The 16122-nt window shown below is 41.6% G+C and overlaps 2 protein-coding genes across 2 annotated transcripts in view; both read left to right on the forward strand.

Moving 5' to 3' along the window:
* TBC1D23 (TBC1 domain family member 23) overlaps positions 1-6935 on the forward strand; it is a 36541-nt gene extending 29606 nt beyond the window's left edge. The window contains exons 18-19 of the mRNA XM_054270183.1: positions 292-2193; positions 6862-6935. Of these exons, the coding sequence (XP_054126158.1) occupies positions 292-373 (82 nt within the window). The 3' untranslated portion in view covers positions 374-2193; positions 6862-6935. The remainder of the gene's footprint in view (positions 1-291; positions 2194-6861) is intronic.
* On the forward strand, positions 4994-15125 carry NIT2 (nitrilase family member 2). Its single transcript, XM_054270184.1, has 10 exons — positions 4994-5028; positions 6862-6980; positions 9313-9433; positions 9554-9642; positions 10985-11078; positions 12035-12109; positions 12527-12605; positions 13253-13351; positions 14382-14437; positions 14854-15125. The coding sequence occupies exons 1-10, from the start codon at positions 5001-5003 to the stop codon at positions 14940-14942; spliced, it is 849 nt and encodes a 282-aa protein (XP_054126159.1). The 5' UTR covers positions 4994-5000; the 3' UTR covers positions 14943-15125.
* Positions 15126-16122: the final 997 nt, after the last annotated feature.

The following is a 16122-nucleotide window of genomic DNA, read 5'->3' on the forward strand; positions in this document are numbered from 1 at the left end:
CTTCAGTCAGACAGTGCTATCTGTAGAAATCTGGAATGGCCTGACCTATCCCATTGTCAATTTTTCTTTCCAAGATGGCCTGTAAAGTACTCCTCAACAATTCTAAGTTCACAAAGAGAAAGTTTCGTAGTATAATCAGGAATTAAATGTTATTTTCTTATTATTTTTTTCATTTTAATATATTCCCTTCTTCCCCTCCTCCTAGACAGAAGAAGAATGAAAAGAATTCTGGAATTTATACTCAAAAATTTTATGGTGAATTAATGATGGCTTTTTCTAATTCTTTTTAAGGTATTTGATTCCAAATGCAGGTGATGCTACCAAAGCCATAAAACAACAGATCATGAAAGTATTGGATGCCTTGGAGAGTTAATAACTAAAGACTTTGTAGAGACCAGTTTATAAAGAAGAAGCAACCAAGATACTGTATGTGGACACAAGCTGACTGTTTCCCAACTGAATACTAACTTAAGAGAATTTTTCTGTTTGCTGGTGGGAGTGCCTGAGTAGCAGGCTTAAGATAGGGTAAATTATTATCCATTTCTGAACAGGATTTTTGTTTATTTTATTTTTTTTTTTAATTATAATTTTTTTTTTGTTTTGGAGAAGTGTTTATTATAAAGGTCAGTTTGTTTCTTTTTCTTGCAGCCTTAATGGGAGTGATCTGCATCTTTGCAAGAGCAGATGCAGCTGGGTTCATGTCAAGTATGTTAAAGGAATGAAAGACTCTGAGATACAGAGGAGTAATTGAAAACAATGGTTTTTAAATTATTATCCCTTGTAAATAAAATATCTCCATTACCTACAGTCTAGAAATTGGATTTTGCCTACCAGGTAGTATCAAAGACTAATTAAAAATTTAGGTTTTTGAACAAGGCAGATACAAATCTTAAAAACAGTTTTCACATTAAAAATGGTTACGTTTGGGCTGCAGATAAATGGAAAAAATACAAGCAACTTGTAAAATTAGGAGGTTTTTAAAGTCTTACCAGCTACTAGGCTAAATAACTGGAATTGGCTGTAATGATTATTTTTAAACACTAAAATTAATTGTAGTTTTTACTACAGGGTTGTGACTTTTTTTAATTATGCAAAATTTTACATTTCATAGGTTGAGGCTGTTTCCCTTGTAAATATGAGTGTGTGCATTGAAATGCATGTTTCATGACAGAATATGAGAGTTGAAAACAAGTTGCCTTGCTCCTCAGAAGCAAAATATCTAAGAACTTTAGATGTTTAAAACTCAGCACAAAAGTGAGTACACACTGACCAAAGGTGTGTTCAGCAGGAAGATAAATGCATAGAAAACCAGGGGAGAAATTCCAGTGCTGCATAGCTGTGATAAATGTGTTCTTAACCAGTTACCTTCATTGATTCAAGCATTTGTTTCTATTATTTTGAGTAACAATTTCTAAATTAGTGAAGATTTGGGAGATGGCAACTCTATGACTGTTCATCATAAGCTTTCCATTTGTTCAAGAATGGTTCTCTTGTTCAAAGCTCAGTACAGGAATGTTCTCATGGACAAGGCAGAGCAGCTTTGTAGACTGATGGGAAATCACCGAAAACTGTGAAATAAAGATAATGGGGATTAGCTTTGCTGCATGAGATCTTCTGAGTACTTGAATCAAAACCTATGATTTGGTACTTCATCAGAAGGTAAAACAAGTTAAACTGACCTTTATAAAAAACAGTTATTCTAAGTTATTTTACTAGGAATCAAGCTAGGGCACCTTAATTCTGGAACTAATTACCTTTTTTTTTTTCCTTCTTAGTATCTGAGTAAACACCAATAGAACTTGAACTGTTGAAAATATTTGCATGAAATTGCACCTGGGCCAATGCTCATGTATTTATAGTTTTGCCCAGCAGCTGTTGTATTACATTTTCCTCTTCCTAGTCCCTCCTGAAAATATCCTCAAGAATCTCTGACTCTGTGCCTACTTCAGCAACGAGATTTTTTTCATGTAAAGATGTTTGTGCTACTGTTTATAAACTACAGTTGTAAATAAACCAGTACAATTTGAACATAACTTGTTCGGTCAAAAGGCATTTAGTTGCATACTGTGTAAATTCTCTGAATCAATTAAAAGTTTTTCCTAAAGGTGTTTTGTAAGTGCAAGTGAATTTGATCTTTGGAGTGGAAGATGCTGATTATGGATCATAGGAAGCTACTGCCAGTGACTTCTTAATGTAAGTACTTCAGAATTTAAGTTAATTTCATTAAGGACTTTTGGGTGAGCATTCACAGAAAGGTCAAAGTGAATTCACAAATAATCAAGTTGTAGAAAACGTTTCTGCATAAATTCCAGACTTCTCAACATCATATTTTTGTTATGAAAATGTTGACAGAATGATACAACATATTTCTCCTAGTCAGAAGGGGAAAAGTGAAAATGACACTCAGTTGTTAAACAGGTGTATTGGAGTGTTAAATGTGGAATGTGGCTAATGTGTATGCTTCACTGTGAGGACAGCAAACACAGCAGACCTTTGAGATCTACAGCAAGCAACAGGAAGTCAGTTCTTAAATCCCTTATATAGAAACATATAATCCAAGCCATTTAGAGGCTAATTATTTGTAAGTTTTAAGGCAATGTACAAGTTATCTACAGACCTCTTATCTTAAAAAGCTCAGCCCAAATTATGAATCATTTCAATGGTGCTGGTGTATCTCTACCCACAGTTTCAGGGCCACTTTTGCCTTATATTGTACATACCTGTACCTGTACATGTAGTTATTGGTTTTGTTACAAAACTATTGCTAAGCAAAAATTCTAATTATGATACTGCAGTGATATTTTTTGAAAAGAAAAATCAAAAAAGTTGGTATGCTACTTCCTGTCCCTTTTAGCTTCAAGGATTTTTTTAAAATTATATTTGCTAGAGATGTGTTGGCTCTTGTTTTATTCTGCATGCACCATGGTCTATATTGTTGAATACAAGGTGACAGTTATGATGCAGGAGTGATAGAAATGAGGTCTGGAATAGGAAAGAAAGTCTTGGAGTAAACTTCCCTGCCAAATGAAAGCTCTTACCTTTGTGTAATAGTGAGTGTTGGTGCTTCTGTACTCACTGATGGCTCTTCTTTTGTCTCACAAATTCTTTTAGATTCTGATTTGTATGAGAATTTGTAAAGAATTTTATGTGTATTACCCACCAAAAATACTGTTGATTGCAGAGTTGTAATTTTTAATATTGCCTTTTCCTGTTAGCCCTAATACATGGGTCTCACCTGTGTTTGGATCTTTTCCTTCCAACTACATGTCACCTGTAGTTTCAAAAACAGGTACCACCAAATAAGCTTTTTCAATATAGGCTACTGAATGTGTGAAAAGTTTCCCTTTAGGGGAGGAAAAAGGTGGTACTATGTAACTTGTTCTACTGGCTATACTTAGTGCTTTCAGATACTTTTGGTTGGAAACTTGAAAAATACATTTTATATCTCTGACCCATGAGAAACTGGATTTTTGGCCTGTGCTTTGCCCCTTCAAGGGATGATACTACTTGATTTCTTATTCTTTTTCTTATTTGGGAAGAAGTTGGGGGACAGCTGTTCTTTGCACCTGGAGCCCTAGAAAGTGTGATGTTTGCAGAAGAAATTTTTTTTTTTTAAATTACATATGCTCTTTCTACCACCATAGGCATGTATAGAAAGAAGGGAGGCCTGCTAAGGGCTGCTGAAATGTCTGTTCTGCCATCCTTTGGCTTGGTCAGATTGGGATGAGTGGTTCTCTTTACGGCTGCCAGGGGCAGGTTGAACAGTTCTCTGCTTGAAGGAAGGTTTGTAATTGTTGCACACAATAGTGGTTGTGTATTTTACAGTTGTTATGCACTTCCCATCCTTTATCTCTCTGCATGTTTCCTGAAAGGGGAGGTGTGTAAGAGATTGATCACCCTGGGTTACCCATTTTATCTTTACCCATTCTGCCATTATATGCCTTCAGCTTACAGACATAATCTCATGGGAGAAATAGTGCTACACAAAATCTACAATTCTACAAACATGCTTCTAAAACGCCCAAGGCTGGAAAATATGTACATGAGACAGCAATGTTTTGTGCTGAGTGAAGGGGAGCACTTGTTGTTTAAAGCCAAAGAAGAGCAGCATGGTATGTAGTGTGTTGGTTTCACAGAGTTGCAGTGTTGGACAGGAGCCCTGGAGCTCATCTAGTCCGAGTTCCCTGCCTAGGCAGGGTCACCTAGAGCAGGTGGCACAGGGTTTGAAATGTTTCCAGTTAGGGAGAACTCACTGGGCAGCCTGGTCAGTGCTCTGCCACCCTCAGTGTAAGGAAGTTCCTCCTCATATGAGGTGAAACTTTGTGTTTTAGTTCATGGCCATTGCTCCTTGTCCTGTCACTGGGCACCACTGACATTAGTCTGTCACCACCATCTTTACAAATGTCTTTGAGGTGTTTATCTGCACTGCTGACATCCCCTCCCAGCCTTTCCTTCTCTGGACTACACAGGCCCAGCTCCCACAGTCTCTCCTCATAAGAGAGGTGCTCCAGACCCCAAATCATCTTTGTAGCCTCCATGGCACCCTCTCTAGTAGCTCTTTGTCTTTCTGGTTCTGAGGAGCCCAGAGCTGGACACTGCTCCGCATCTGGAGCACTGTGGAGATGTTTGTACCTTGGGGGATGCTGTTCTTGTAAAGAAACAGGGGGATGTCCCGGGTGAATGCGTTACCTGTAAGCTGGTACAGGTCCCTTGGGATGAGCCCCCAGCAGCCTTTGCCGGGCAGGGCGAAGCGGCGCTCGGCACAGCCGGAGCTCTGGGGGCTCCGCTGTCGCTGCCGGCGCTGAAGGGGCCCGGGGGAGCGCTGCCCGCTCGCTGCCCCCCGGCAGGGCGGGGTTGCCTCATCTCTGCATTTCGCACCTCAGGACGGTCCCGGCTCCAGCGGGGCCGCTCGAAGGCGGCGTGGGTGAGGGCGGTTCCGGCTGAGCCGGGCCCGGCACTGCGAGTCCCGGCAGCCCCCGCGGTGCCGGGCGGAGCCAGGAATGCGGGCGGCCGCCGGAGCCATGGCGTGTGAGTGCGAGCGCTGCCCGTCCCTCCCTCCGCGGCCCACGGGCCCGGCTGTGCCCGGCCCCGGTGAGACCGGGACAGGCTCGGTGCTGGGTCCTGGCCCAGCCTGAGGAACCGTGCAGGGAGAGGGGAGCTGGCCTGGCGCTGCGCTGGGCACTGACCGGGATACAGAGCTCGCCCTGCAGGGGTCAGCTCCGCAAGAAACGCCAGCGAACCGGGCGTGCTTCGGTGCTCTAAAACAAAAATACAAGCGTTTTTTGTAGTGTAGTGGTACAAATGCGAACCATTATTTTACTCCGTTGTGCTTATACCTGGTTGTGGCCTACATTGCTTTAGGTTTATTCTGAGAATTGGTTTGAACGAAAGTTTTGGGGTAGCTGGTCAAGGCTGGGAGCAGAGGTCTCTCCCTACAGCCCTGCTGCACTTTTCTCTGCTTTTCTATTGCTTCCACATCTGAATGTTTGTTAACGAAACTGGCACAAATACATGTGTTCTGTTGTGGCTGAGCTTCGGTTTTGCACCTTATCGAACTTCAAACCTGAGACAAATAATGTTATATATAAATATAGGAAATTACCTTAATTACCTTAATTACATTTCCTGGTGTTTTAAACATTATGGGTTTTTTTCCTAGTGCTTTTTTTTTTTCCTTTTCCTTTTATTCTGAAATGTAAATCTTTTAAGTGGCCAACTTGTCTGAACTAAAACACATTCCACAGGTGCTGGGAAGTTTTTGACAGATCCCGGTATGATTATCTCGGTGGGTCTGGAACCTGTGGTTACATCTGTTCAGAATACCAGATGAGCTTTGTTTGCTCAATAGAGCCAGCAGTAAAAGTCTCTCACAGGAAGAGTGGCAAGGGAAGCAATCATTGGCTTAACCTCTAGAAATTAGCTGCTTAGCTACTGAAGTAGGAACAAAGATGTATCTCAACTGCTCCTGACCCAGTCTCATGTTCACTTGAAACAGCTTTCCCAGTTTCCCTGACCACTGGGACTGTGTTGCTTCCAGCTTTGTCTTTTTCTTTTTGTGATCTTTGACTGATGGGGGAGTTTTCTCCCAGACAAGAGAGGTGCTATGAAACTGGGATACTTTTTTTTTTTTTATAAAGCCAGAGAGGATTGGTTGGTTTGTGTTTGTTTTAAAGAAAGCAGTTCTACCTGATCATAGTCAGGGTGTGTTTCCCTACAACCTGGGGTACTCAGAGATTAATGGAAGGAAATGCAAGGGGTGTGCACAAAACTTGGCTACTTGGAGAGCCTGCAGTTGTATATCCTGCTTAGTAGGAGTAGAAGCTGTTGATAACACTTGCAACTTGGCCAGAAACCAGTTTGCTGAGAAATTATCAGGAAAGATGTTAACCTTTCTTGGTTTTCATAGCCATTTCCAAAACTAGGTGTGAATTTAGGGATAAAAGCAAACAATTCCTTTATTTGGTGTTTTGGGGATCCAGTCCTTTGGTGTGCAACAAGATGGGCTCCCACAGTGCTCAGCAGCCTGGGAAGGAGGGGATGGGGGCACCTGTGCTCTCCCTTTCTGTACCATGGTTCCTTCCCCTGGAACAGGGACTGGGTGTTGCTGCACATGAGCTCTGTGATCTTTGCAGGGTGGTGGCCATGTGTGGCTCCCCTTGGCAATGCTGGGTTTCAGTGCTCTCCCTGTGTTAAGAGACTGTTTCAGAGTCACATTTAGGCTGCACAATGAGTTGGTAGTGGTTTGTGCCTATGTTTATATATTAACTCATTTGTTTTCTTCAGTGCTTGTTACTGAATTCAGATCTGGAAGAGTTTCCTGTGGGAATTCTGATGAATAATTTTTTTCTTTTCTGCCATCAGCCTTCCGCCTTGCTCTCATCCAGCTCCATGTATCTGCTGTTAAATCAGATAATCTCCAACGGGCCTGTGGACTGGTGAGGGAAGCATCAGCTAAAGGAGCAAAACTTGTGGCTCTGCCTGTGAGTGAAGATCATTGCCTACTTAGCCCTTGTGATTCAAACCCTTCAAAACCTCTTCCTAGTGTTATTAATGCAACACTATTAATTCCTCTTCCTCCCTGGATAGCTTAGATGCTGTATGAAGCTTCAAAATAAAACTAAAAGCTAAAAAATCCTAGGGGTTGTAGCTGGTGGGAGGTGGGGAGTGAAAAAGGGAACAAAAAATAGGTTGATCTTTTTTGAAGTGTAAGATTCTGGTAAAAGTTTTTGCTGGTTTAAATCCTAGGCAATGCCATCACTGATATATTCTGAATTCAGGTGAGTGACACTGTAGTTTGAATCTTTGCTGAGGAAATGTAGAAAAAAGGCAATTTTCAGCTAAAGAATGTTGACTTGAAGGTGAAGGAGGGTACACAGTAGCTCTCCTTGCTGTAAGCATTCCAGATACATGAGAAACAAAACAGACTTAAAACATATTTCCAGCAGGTCATTTGTGGCTGAATTATGATTAAGACACGTTTCTCTTGTGACTTCCACGTGTTGAAACAAAAATAGCCACTTAAAATGATCAATCATTTCTGACTTACTCTTTGAACTTTAGCCATAATTATTTTGGTGAATTTTCACACAGTGGATGTGCTGACCACAGGATGGGCTTCCCAGTGCAGCTTTGAGCTTTCCTCCTCTCTTCGTGGGGATACTTGTGTTACTCCTGTACATCTGACACAGGAGTGCAAAGTTCATCTCTGGGTGAACTTTGGGTCTCAGTTTTACACACAGAATGTTTTCTCTCCTCTGTCATGGGGAAGCATTGAGCAACCTTCCCAGCTCCTCTGTGCTAACGTGGTTCTTGTGTTGCAAATGTGACCATCCAGTGTTCTGCCTCTGCCTCCTGTGCAGAGATTACTGTTATTTACTGGCTTCATCATGTGTACAAGCATTGAAATTTCCAGACTTATTTAGCTGAGATACTCACTTTGCCAGCAAAGATTTATGCTTTTAGAATACGAGTTGTGGAACATGGGCAAGGCATTTCATAGACTTTTGGGAGATGCATTTTGTATTGACATTAGGGCATGGGCATGAAACATTGTCTTCCCATTGTTTTATTTCTTTGGGGGTTGGTTTTTTGTTTTAATAACTTTATACAAAGGAAAGTAACTCACACCGAGTATATGAAGATGGAGGCAGCTGGCTTTGCTTTCACTTCTTTGAAGTTCAGCCCAGATTTCAAAAGCCTGGGGAGCTCATTTTGACAGCTTGCAGAGATTTCCCTTCCTGCTTCTTCCATCTACAGGTTGTGCTGTGGGTTAGCTGGGCACTGCTGGCCTAGTGCCCTGTATAGGGGGGAAAAAACCCTTTCCAGCTTGGATTCATTTGTTCCACTTCAGCAGAACCTACCTCAGTTGTTAAGAAGTTTGCTTGAGCAGATAAAGCAGAAGTGTTTATTGTGCTAGTAACAGCTTGATTTTTTTTCCCTTTTTCTTTGTGGGGGTGGAGGTGTGTTTGTCACTTCTGGTGAGCAAAGGGAACAATGGAGGTGTCTGGGCTGGAAATCCCTTTCTCACAGAGAGAAGAGAAGCTGCTGCCACACTTTGATAGCCTATCTGTGGCCTCCAGCTGCACTCCTTCAGGGTACAAGAAAGTGTTGGGTGGAGTGCCTCACTCCTCACAGAGCTGGAAAGGGTCATGCTGAGTGAAAGTTCCTCATATCTTGGGCATCTCAAATACCTCTAGCCCACCTATTTTAGGCATCTGATCTACTCGGTTAATCTGACTGTGCAAAGATTACATGCCTGGTTCTAAAGGGGTGGCAAATCTTTAATGAGGGCCTAAGCTGGAGGACACTGTTCAGTTGTGAGGAAATAATGTTTAAAGGATTGTTTTAGCAAAACAGTAAGTAATTTTGAGAAATGCATGCTTTTGCAAATGTCCTTTTAAAAAATAAGAAATAATGGGCTGTGGATGAGCATTTCAGAATTTTGAGAGGATCTACTAGCTTGTAACTTTTCGAATCAGAACTGTGTAGAACTTGGCTCCTCATTCTGGTGTGAACATCCCCTGTGTTCTTGCTAAGCCCAGAGCAGTGAATGTGCTAGCCTTACAGCTTGCATGGTAGTCCTAGCTCTTGTTCTATTTGGCATGCACTCCACAAACACACCTGTTGTGTTTTCAGCAATTGTTCAGGTCTCTCTGGCCTTCCTGGTTCACTTACTGAGCTCCTATAAACTAAACTGTAAGCAAAGCTTCTTTGAGAACATGGTTAGAGAGGAATTGGAAAAGTTAGGTACATCTCATTGTAGTGGTGTTACTGGATTTTAGTTTCTTTTTTTTTTTCCCCATCTAATCCTAGGAATGCTTTAATTCTCCATATGGAACCCAGTACTTTAAGGAGTATGCAGAGAAGATCCCTGGGGAGTCAACACAAAAGCTGTCAGAAGTTGCAAAGGAGTGCAGCATATATCTCATTGGAGGTAGTTTATTCTTGGTGACCTTCTCACTGGGGGAAAAATGGGCAGTGTCTATTACTGCCATTGGATCAAAATTGCATAAAAAATACAGTGGGGGAAATCTCTGTTCTTGCCTTTACAAAGGATCCATTCCAGAAGAGGATGGTGGAAAGCTCTATAATACATGTGCTGTCTTTGGGCCTGATGGTGCTCTTCTGGCAAAGCATAGAAAGGTAAGATGGCAGAATATTGTTATGAAAGGTTTTCTCAGCAGTGTTGCACAATTTATTTCATCTGTACTTAAAGGAGGTATAAGTTAGTAGAATCTTGTATTAATAATAAGTTGGGTACCATCACCCATGAAATTTCATGTAACTTTTATTTGGGGTATGTAAACACCACTTCGAAAGGTGTTCATAAATTTGTTCTGGGTAAGGACGACAAAATACTGGAAGGTGTAATTGGCTTTCCCCATATGCTGGGAAAACCATGGGAAAGAGTAAAACCTGATCCAACTCGTGTATCTCTGTACCCAGGCCTAAGTCTAAAACACAGTGCCACTTGAGTGGGATCAGGATTTTCCCTCAGCTTCCTGATGGATTTAGTCCTTCTGTTATAATAAATACTGTTCTTTACATACTTGGTGCTAAACATGTGATTAGTGCAGACATGCAGAGTCCAAGTTAAGCTGTCACTGCTGTTTGTAGTGGATATTTGCTGGCTGTCATCTTCCACCTCCATCTTCCACTATTGCTTTGTGCCTTCTGGGAAAAACTGCCTCCCATTTATAACTCCAGAGTCTGTTTCTCTTCGTGGAGCTGTTCTTTTTATTCTTATCCCCACTTTCTGTTCATGGGACTGTGCAGACAAGGATCACTCCATGAGTGAGCAACAGCTTATTTCTTTTAAGGATAATAGATAATGCAGGGTTACTTGGAACAAAAAGATAATGCAGGGTTACTTGGAACAAATAAGGTGGTGCAGGGTTACTTGGAACAAATAAGGTGGTGCAGGTGTTAATTTATTCTGTTTGCTGATTCTACATTAGCATTGCTTACTACATCACCTTGTGCAGTTCTGTGCTGCCTTCCACCTGTCACAGCCCAGCAGTCTGCAAGCCCAGGAGCTGCTTGTAGAATGAGTGCAGGTTTGTGCTCAGTGTGAACAAATAATGAAATAAAACCAGCTCTGTTGTTAGGAAGCTCCAGTCAGGAACAGCACCTTCCATTGCAAGGTAGGGATGAAGGCAGCTGCAGGCCCTCAGAGGCAGCTGCATAGCTGAAGTCATTGCTCAGTGAAGGTATTTTCTTGAGAAGTTTTACAGGAATGGGATCAAATGTTAGAGACAAATCATGAGGTCAAGACATCTAGCTGTTTGGCATGTATTTTCAACTTTAGACACCTATATTTCTGTGTAGAAGAAAATAATATAAATAATCTTTAACAATCTTAAGCAATGTTTACTTGGATCCTGACAAAAAAGTAGTTTAGATAACAGTAGAAGGCACATGCCTAAAGAGGCTCAAATACCAAACAGAGAAATTGTAATTGTTATTAATCATGGTATAATTGCAGGTTCATTTGTTTGACATTAATGTTCCTGGGAAGATCCAGTTCAAAGAGTCTGAAACACTGAGTCCAGGGAATAGCTTCTCCATGTTTGACACACGTGAGTATAAAACAAGCTCTCTCTTAAAGGAGCTCTACTACAGCAACACTCCAGTCACTCTGCAATTCTCTTCCCCCTCCTCCTTTCCTGCAGTGCATTTTTAGACAATCAGATTGAGCATTTGATGACAAATGTAGTTTAAGTTTGCTTCAAGTGTTTGGGCCACTTCTGAAACTTTTAAAAAGGCAATGTGGTTGGAAAAGGACAGAGGAGTACAAAAGGTTGAAACATATGTCACCCCACTGCCTTAATTAAGGAATAGTCCTATTGATTTGTTAGAGGGAAGTGATGGTATTTTTAATAGCAGTTACAGTTTGAAAATTCTTCTTATAAAACGCAGCCTAGGAAAGAAAGTATGTAACAGCTACAATGGTGCACTGCTTCAGGTGAGGATAGTATAATAATGGAGACAATTAACTAAATCATTCCAGTCTTCTTGAATCAGCCATCTCAGATAAAAAGGCAAAATATCGACTCCTCCCCACCCCATATTGCTCAAAAGCTGACACAGTCTGTTAACTGAGCTCTCCAAAGAGTCTTGTCTGCCACAGCCACTTTCTCCTCCTTGCACTGTGCATGCTGTAAGAAACTACATGACTATTTTTACTCCATGAAAAGCAAGGAGTGTTTTCTTTTGTTGGAAAAAAAAATGAAAAAATTGCAGCTAAATGAGAGAGGAATATGTTCCACAAAGACCTGATACAACATGATTTTATGGAAATAACTTTTCTTAAAGGGTAGATAAGACTGCTTCTCACTCTCTTTCTGTCCTCATGAAGCATGAATTCTCCCCCAACAGTAGCCAGTGCTTGTTGGGCACACATTTAAATACAGCTCCTCCTGTTGCTGTGAGCCATGTAAAAGAACAGTTGGCAGTATGGCTACAGGGAGTCTTGTGCTTGTTTTGTCTACTTGTGCTAGTGATACCATTTCTGTCTCTTGTGTTTTGAGAGCAGCATACTGCAAAGTGGGCCTGGGCATCTGCTATGATATGAGATTTGCTGAGATGGCTCAAATCTACGGCCAGAAAGGTGAGGCTGGGTCACCCAAGGGAGCCTGGGCAGCCCTAAGGCCAGGGCTAGGCAGGGCTGGGTCTGGGTGGTCTGTGCTGGGTGATCCTGTGATCAGGCATTCCTTGATCCATGACATCAGGCATTCTTATCCCTGCCCAGACACACAAAATGCATCCTGTGGCCAAGACTTACTCAGATGAGTGACTTCTCTGAAGGAATAAAGTAACCATCACTTCCTGATCCACAAGTGATGGTGGAGTGGTGGAATTGGGGTATCCCCACCACAGCTCTTGGCTGATGTAACCTGCTGTGCATGGACAGGCTCTGGGCAGAGGCTGGGAAGTATGGAAAGAAACCTCACCTTGGTTTACCCTAAAGTGGCCCTTCCCATCTTCCCCTTAATGATGCTTAGGTTCTAATTGTCTCTTAACAAAGGTTGCCAGCTGCTGATATATCCAGGGGCTTTTAACATGACTACAGGACCAGCTCATTGGGAGCTCTTACAAAGGGGAAGGTAAGATCACAGTAAAAGTTTATTCTCCTGTTCTAGATGAGTTTTGGTGCATGGAACTGAACTTTCTTGTGTTCCAAATGATACTTGGGCATCAGAAGTGGTGCTGTAGGGCCACTTCACCATTGGAGCTGCTCCATCCCTCAAGCCTTGCATGGGCCACCAAAATGATTTTACTGTCAAGGAGAAAGGCAGGAAGTTCTTGGCCTTTACTCCCTCCTGCCCCTGCTATGCCCTTTCAATGGCCTTTTCCCATGGCTTTAAAAGCACCCTTCAAACAAAAATTCAGGAGAGAAGAGCCAGTAACCATTTGGGAAGTGCTCTAATTACAGGTAGAAATGGACTCTGAGATTGCTGAATGCAGATTGTTTATTCATTTGGTCAGCTTCAATCAATTCTGCTACATACTGGATGAACCTGTGAATTGCAAGATATTCTGTGCACTAACTCTGGAGCCAGGTGCTAGAGACTTCTCTTTCCAGGCTCTTCTTTCTCTGACCTTTGTATCATTCAGTTTGGGCTAGTCATTTAGAGGATATATAGCTTGTCCTTCAGAGTGAATTCTTTCTCTTCTGCTTAATTAAATGGTATTATAAAAAACAATTCCTCTCACTTTTTCCCTCCCTTCCTTCATTTTTCTGTGAACACAGAGCTGTTGATAATCAACTCTACGTAGCTACTGTATCTCCTGCTAGAGATGAAAAAGCATCCTATGTTGCCTGGGGACACAGCACTGTAGTAAATCCATGGTGAGTTCAATAAAATAAAAACACCATCTTTTCTTTGATAAAAAAATACGTTAGTTGGCAGTCACACTTCAGTCCTACTTTTCCATCTACTGTTAAAAGTGCAAATTCTTGGTAAAAATCACGTGAGACTTGAGCCTACATTCTCAAGATCATGATTTAAAACAGCCAAACTGAAAAAACAAGAAGTAAACAAGAACTAGTTTGAATGTGTATTCATTTTGGTAGTAAAGATACTACTTAGTACTGGGATTAAGCATTAGTAGAACTGCTGACCTTGTCACCTTGTCCCAGAAGTTCAGTCCATGATGTGCTATGCATAGGGTAATTCTCTTAAACAGCTTACACAGAACTATCTCATTTCCTCAAAGAACAACACTGCTTTGACATAAGAAAGAACAAGAAGAATGTCTTCAGCTAGAGAAGAGAGATTCTGACTTGAGCAGAAGTCACGCAGGTGCACAGGAGGTAAAATGACCAAATGTTCAGGCAGTTGTTTTTCTTTCACATAAATCTACTGATAGCTCAGCTCCAGTTGTTTGCACAGTAAGAAAAGCTTTGTGTATGTTGTGAGCTTTTAACTTTATGTGATGAAAGCAGTGACAGAACACTTGGGGGAGACATGATCGTGTTCAGTAGCTCATGCAGAGTAAAAGTACAGTATTAAAAGCCAGTAGGGTCTTCAAAGGAGAAAGTGTTCATCTTTGCCAGTGTGGTTGTTCCTTTCCCCTTGAGCTATGCTGCATGCTCACAGGCAGTGGTTCTCAGAGTGGCTTTTACCACAGTTCTTCATCTTTGAAAGACGCTTATGCTAAGTATGTATATGTCACATATAGAAAGTGCCATATCTAAAGCCTGGAAGCCATTTCTATCATGCCAGAGTTATGGATTATGATGCTATTTTTAGGACAGCCCTGTCATTACAGCTGTAGGCATCAAGGATAGGAACTCCTTTTTGTACAAACAGCAGCAACTGTACTGATGCCTTGAAACCAATGTCTAATCCTGTGAACAAATGTGCTTAATTTTGCAGGGGTGAAGTCATAGCCAAAGCTGGGGCTGAGGAAACAGTTGTATACACAGATATAGGTAAGAGAAAAATTGTTTTGGTTTTTTTCCCCACTTTTTTTCTTGAGTACAGGTTATGACACTAAGGAGAGACAGAGTTTTTAAGTCTGTGGTCTTACACATGCAACTCCAGATGATGTAGCATTCCTCTGCCTTGTCCACCTGTGCTAGGTTAAAGCAAGAACCAGCAGCCCTTGGCTTTACTGTTCTATGCACAGTACTCTGTAGCTGTACCCTTCTACATCACTTCTTAGGGACAAGGTGCCAGCTCAGGAAAGAGCAAAGCTGAGGCTTCCTTCAGCCCTGGCTGCTCACTTGCAGTGCCCTACCACCCCATTCTCCATCAAAGCTGCTCTTTTCCCTGTCTTACCTCAGAGCAAGTCAGGAGCTTTCTCTTTTGGCTGCTGTTCTCTTAACTCTTTTCTTCTCTCCTGCAGATCTAAAGAAACTTGCAGAAATACGTCAGCAGATTCCTATTTTAAGCCAGAAGCGTAGTGATCTCTATGGTGTAGAGATGAAAAAGTGAAGCTGGGTGAAGAGGGAAGGTTCAGCTGTCACAATGGCTGTTGCCTTCATCTTTGGAAGGATTTCCTTTTACTACCTAATGTGCCAGTTAAGAAACCACCACATAACAAAAAACTTGGTGCAGTTCTAGTATGATGGAAACATAACTTTGGTATCTCCTCTCATACTTAAGTATTTCATACTATTTTACAGCTAGGATAAAGATGGAGATGAAATCAGTTCAACACAGCAGTGATTAATATTGATTTTTATGCATCATATTGTTTTAGTTGCTTTCTGAGGGCTGTTTTGTAGAACACAGAAATGGGAATCTTGTTCTCTGAAACTCCCTCTGAAGTCAGCTTTGGTATTATGAATTTTTCAGTGAATTGTCAGAAAATCTAGAAGGATGATTCTTCTTACTCTGTCCTTTTTAGATGTACATGACTTAACCAAGGTCCTTGAATGCCCTACTTCTAACTTGGGAAGCTTAAAATTTAACACACTGAGCAAAACGGGCCAAATTCTGCTCTGTGCCATTCAGGACACCTCAAGAAGCTGCCAGACAGAGCTGCTCCTATAGAAGAATCTGTAGCAGGTTTTGGTTCATGTGTTTTGTCTGGGTTTGTACATTACATTCTCCTTATGGCAAATCCTGTTCATGGCTGAAGTGACATGGGTTGCTGTGTTACAGCAGTTCACACATTGCCACACCTTTGCTCTCCATACTGCTCCCTTAACAGAATGCCTGAGTGGGTTTTAGTTCTGCTGCCTGGAAAAGGCTGAGGGAGGCAGGTTGGAAACCTGCTGCACCAAGTCCTGCCTAAGGCTTGAATGCATTATTGCTACCATCCACTGCAGAGAAAACATTCCTTACTGTGCTGCCTTTGCTGGAGACAAACTGATTGTGAAAGACTGCTTTAAAATACTGCAAGCCAGCCAAGCATGTTGCACTTCTGGTTTTGGGGTTTCTGTTTTGAAGGAAGACATCTTTTACTGTAAAAAGAATGTACAAATTATGCTTTTTATTCCTTGGAATGAAAAAAAGAAGCAACTTACCAGCCTTCACTGATAAGCTTTTGGTTTTCCAGCAGCATAAAACACCTGTAAGGCTAAAATACAAAAATGGGAGGGAGAGAAGGTTTTGTCTTGCTCTAGCTAACCACATTTTCCCCAAAACCATCTTATATTTTATTCATGTT

The sequence above is a fragment of the Melozone crissalis genome, unplaced genomic scaffold, assembly GCF_028551555.1.
Source record: "Melozone crissalis strain CALT ecotype California unplaced genomic scaffold, PUWL_Pcris_2 ptg000009l_1, whole genome shotgun sequence".
Lineage (NCBI taxonomy): Eukaryota > Metazoa > Chordata > Aves > Passeriformes > Passerellidae > Melozone > Melozone crissalis.